We start from the raw sequence: 4687 nt of genomic DNA, 5'->3' as shown, positions 1-4687 counted from the left end.
GGAAAAGTTGATCCAACACGTGGACGAAGGATAAGGAACACATGCTAGTATAAAAGGAAAAGTAAGCAATCCAGAGCAGGGACTGGGAAAAATGGCCAAAAAACAGAGCCTCCCAGCCCACCTCCAGGAGAAAGACTCCCAGGGCGAAAACGACATAACCATGTATGAACACCACGAAAAACCCACCGTCTGGTGACTGGGGCCTAGCCTTTCAAACCCACGCTCTATAAATGATATTGTTTGGCTCTTTTTATGTGCAAACCCAACCCTGTTACGGGTCGTTACAAATCGTGTCCTTACAATAATAATAATAATAATTCAGTAATAATTTGGAAAATATTTTATTTTAATTAAAAAAGGTCAATTTGAATTTTTTTTTTTTTTTTTTTTTTTTTTTTTTTTTAAATTGAGAGGGGGATATCCATTTTTTTAAAAATGACAAAAAGAAGAAAAAAAAAAAATCCCCTTGTGAAGAATGATGCATAGCCCGTTATCACAAGTTCAACCAAATTCGAGGAATGATCTTTAGAACTAAACATGGAGCTCTCGCTCTTTCTTCAAAGTCTTCAAACCTCTTCAAAACCCTCACACCCGTTCTCAATTCCTCTCCATTTTCTTCAATTCCCAAACCTAATTTCTCCACTCCCACAAGACCCACTTCACTCATTGTACCACTACCACCACCATCAACAACAACAACCACCTCACAAATATTGATGATTTGTTAAAGGGTTTTAAAGAAAAATTGAACTTTAATCTTGTGCTTCAAATTCTGATGAACTATAGGCAGTTGGGTGGGATTAAGACCATGGAATTCTTTGCTTGGGCTGGAATGTAAATGGGTTTTCAGTTTGATGACTGTGTTGTTGTGTACATGGCGGGTTTCATAGGTACGACGAAGCTATTTGTTGAATCTAGTGTCTTTTGGTAACGGTGTTCTTACATAAAGGTTGAGTTTCATGTCGAACATTTTCGATTTGTATTAGGTTTTTAGGTAGGCAAGGGAGAGTTAGAGAAGCCCTTTGCTTGTTTCAGGAAATGGAATCACAATTTAGGTGTAAACCTGATAATCTTGTGTACAATAATATGCTCTATGTGCTTTGCAAGAAGGAAAGGTCTTGAGGAACTAATTGATTTTGCACTAAAGATTCTTAGGAGAATCGAATTTCCGGATACGTATTCTTATAGTAATATTCTTGTTGGTTTATGTAAATTTGGTAGGTTTGAGACTGCACTTGATGTATTTGGTGAAATAGGTAGGGCTGGTTTAGTTCCTACTCGGTCTGCGGAGAACTTTCTTATTGGAGAGTTGTGTTCATTGAGTGCAAAAGGAGTTGTTGAGAAAGTTGTGAAAGATGCTCATAGACCCTTTACAATTTTAGTTCCAAATGTGGGTGCTAACAGTGGTGCTGTACAGCCTGCAGATGCAGTGTTTTGGGCAGTTCATGAGATGGGTTTATTACCTAGTACATTTGTTATAAAGCAGCTAATTTCAGAGCTCTGCTGATTGGGTAAAATGGAAGAAGCTGTTAAGTTGTTGAAACTTGTTGAGGGAAGGAAGCTGAGTTGTGTGGAAGAAGGTTACTCTATTGTCATACAGGCATTGTGTGAACACCGATTGGTAGAGGAAGCCAGCCATTTGTTTGGGAGGATGCTCTCCCAGGGCATGAAGCCAAAGTTGGTTATTTGCAATTCTGTTTTTTTCAATGCTATGCAAATTAGGGAATTTAGATGATGCTAAAAGGGTTTTTGAGATTATGAATAAGAAGAGATGCCTTCCAGATAATTTTACCTATTCGGCATTGATCCTTGCTCATGGTGAAGCTAGGAAATGGGAAGATGCTTATGGTGAAGCTAGGAATTGGGAAGATGCTTATTGATTGAGATGTTAGGACTGGGCTTATCTCCACATTTTCACACGTATAGTTTAGTGGATAAACTTTTGAGGGATAATGCAAAGTTGGATTTGTTATTCAAATTGGAGCAGAAATTGGGCTCCCAGATCTTGCAGAAGTTCTGTAAAGCAGGTGAACTAGGGGCTGCTTATGAAAGGCTAAAATCAATGCTTGAAAATGGTTTTTGTCCACCAGTCTATGTCAAGGATGCTTTTGAACATGCATTTAAAAAGAGTGGAAAATAGAAGATGGCTCGTGAATTGCTAGAGAAGATTGAAAATGACTGCAAACCTGATGAGACAACCATCTCATAACCAGAATACTAGAGTACCTGTGTGCTTGTTCATCGCATCCATGTAGATATATCTGAATTTTTCAAATTTAAGCCACCCTTAAAGAACCAAGGTAACCTGTAGGCCTTGTTATTATTATTACTATTCAAATCTATTAGTACCAGCACTACTACTACTCGCTCATTTGTTCAAATCTATTGAATTTTGAATACATAGTTCACTCAAAATGAAAAGGACTAAAACAATTGAACCAAAAAACTTTTGACTTCATCCTTGTATTAGCTTGCACAGTGATAACCCCATCTCTTTCTGAGCACTTATATTCTATTTTTTGTTACTCCATCAATCTATCTTCTTTTACTATTATCTTTGATACCACAGTAAGCTACAGATTGAAACAGGATTACTACGACTGAAGTAGAAACAGAACACAAGTTAAACAAGGCTACAATTGAAGTAGATCACTATATCTATATCTTTAGGCTGCATCTGCCAGATACCCTGCTTAAGGGCTAAGGACACTGCCAAATTTAGAATCTACCTCTACTACTATATAAATGAACAATGAAAATTGAAAGCACATAAAAACATTAAAAGGTGAATGACCAGAAATGCAAAATGCTTTATATTTACTGACTCATTAGTTTTCAACTTCTGAAACCAAAAAATAAAAAATCAATTACTATGAAGAAAAAAAATGATTTACAAATGCAAACAAAATGTTTGCTATGTCTCAATTGGCACAAACAGTAAAAGTGACAGGAGGTTGGCAGCCCTTGATTGCCAAAGGATGGATGTGTTTGTAACATGTTCTCTCCACTGCAGCAGGGATGTCCTTTTCCTCTTTAGATGATGAAGAAGGAACAGGTATAAAACTCGGCAAAGCTGAAGGATGATGCCGTGATTGAGGCTTTACTCCAAGATACTTCTGATTTGAAACTTCAGCTGATTCTTGAATGAATACTTCTTTACAGTCACCTGATTCCAGTAAAAAGAAGTGACTCAATAGCTCAGTAGCTGTCAACCTCTTCGCAGAATACCTCACAAAGCAGCAACTCAAGAAGTTTTGGGCTGCTATTGAAATATGGTGTGGAATCGTTGGTGTTTCAGTAGCAATCCGAGACAAAAGTTCAGATTTAGATGTACAAGCCCAAGGTGGTTTTCCTGTCAACATCATCAGCACAGTACACCCAAGTGCCCAAATATCTGAAGGTGCTTCCTGAATTCCAAAAACCACCATCTCAGGAGAAAAGAACAAATGTGTGCCTTTGACACCACTACCATCTCTCACATTGTGCCTCTTTGCCAACCCAAAGTCTGCAACTTTAGGAAGATACCCATCTACTGTAGGTACTAACAGGACATTGTGAGGCTTGATATCACAGTGAACAAATCCATGGTCATGCACTTGCTTCAATCCAATCAGAATAGACCGAGTGCAATCCCTTACTAGAACCTCAGGCAACCCAGTACCAGAACCAGTTTTCTTGATGAAATCAAACAAGCTTCCTCCCGAAGCAAACTCAAGAAAAACGTTGTAGATGGAATCCCCAGAGCAGTCAGTTGTGATGTCTGATCCAAAGCTTTGAACCACATTAGGACACCCTCTTAAAGCCTGAAGAACCAGTTCTTCCTTCATTAGTGAAGATGACGCAGAAGCAGCGTTTTCTGATTTTACAGCCATGATTGAAGGAAATCTCCAACAGGGTTCCTTTAATTTCGCAATGAAAACAGACCCAAATCCTCCACGGCCAAGCAATTGACCTCTACACCAAGATGGTGATCCGTAACCCGTAGAAACCTCACCGCCCGCACTGAAGTCCTCTTTGGTTCGCTTCATCCCTCCCACGATACGACCAAAAGATTCTGAATTACGATTTATTGTGCAACAATGGTAGAAAGTTGTATCGAGTAGTGGGTTCGAAGAGAAACAAGAAGTGGATTATAGAAAATAGTAACTTTGCTGATAATGGTAGAAGAAAAAAAATAGTTTCAAGAAGTGGGTTTGAGGGGAAATAGAAGTGTTCTTGTTTCAGATCATACGGAGCCAAACAGAGAGAGTAATTTGATTCTTATTCTCAACGCTGAGTATATATATAAGTCGGTTTAGGGCTGGAGTTAACGGTCTGATAATTTCAAACTCGGAGTACTCAGAATCTGTTTCGGAAACTCCACATCAACATCAGCACCTCGTTGGTGTTTCTAAGCCTAATAAAAAAGTGACACGTGTCTAAAAGAAACAGATCAGCATACGACACCAGAAAAAGACAAATATACCACTCCCTGAAAAATTTGAAACCCCCGCCTTCTTCAGCAAAATGAAAATGAAAACTCTCTCTCTCTCTCTCTCTCTCTCTCTCTCTCTCCATTTCTGCTTTTTCTCACAGCACCACTATCCTTCTCTGTTTCGGAAACTTTTATTTTTTATTTTAAATTTTAAATAGCTAATAAGAATTAGTTTCCGAAAACCGCCTTTGCTTTTTCTAAACGCTAAAACTA

General features: G+C 38.4%; 1 protein-coding gene and 1 pseudogene across 1 annotated transcript; one reads left to right on the top strand and one right to left on the bottom strand.

The window, feature by feature from the left end:
- The first annotated feature begins 640 nt into the window (after positions 1–640).
- Positions 641–2381, top strand: LOC126703846 (pentatricopeptide repeat-containing protein At5g65560-like; annotated as a pseudogene).
- A 540-nt stretch (positions 2382–2921) lies between these two features.
- On the bottom strand, positions 2922–4114 carry LOC126703845 (mitogen-activated protein kinase kinase kinase 20-like). The gene has a single exon (XM_050402913.1). The coding sequence runs from the start codon at positions 4026–4028 to the stop codon at positions 2922–2924; it is 1107 nt and encodes a 368-aa protein (XP_050258870.1). The 5' UTR covers positions 4029–4114.
- Between the last annotated feature and the right edge of the window lie 573 nt (positions 4115–4687).

This window comes from Quercus robur, chromosome 10, assembly GCF_932294415.1.
Source record: "Quercus robur chromosome 10, dhQueRobu3.1, whole genome shotgun sequence".
Taxonomy (NCBI): domain Eukaryota; kingdom Viridiplantae; phylum Streptophyta; class Magnoliopsida; order Fagales; family Fagaceae; genus Quercus; species Quercus robur.
Note: the sequence above shows the minus strand (reverse complement) of the source record. Positions and strands in the feature narration are given on the sequence as shown.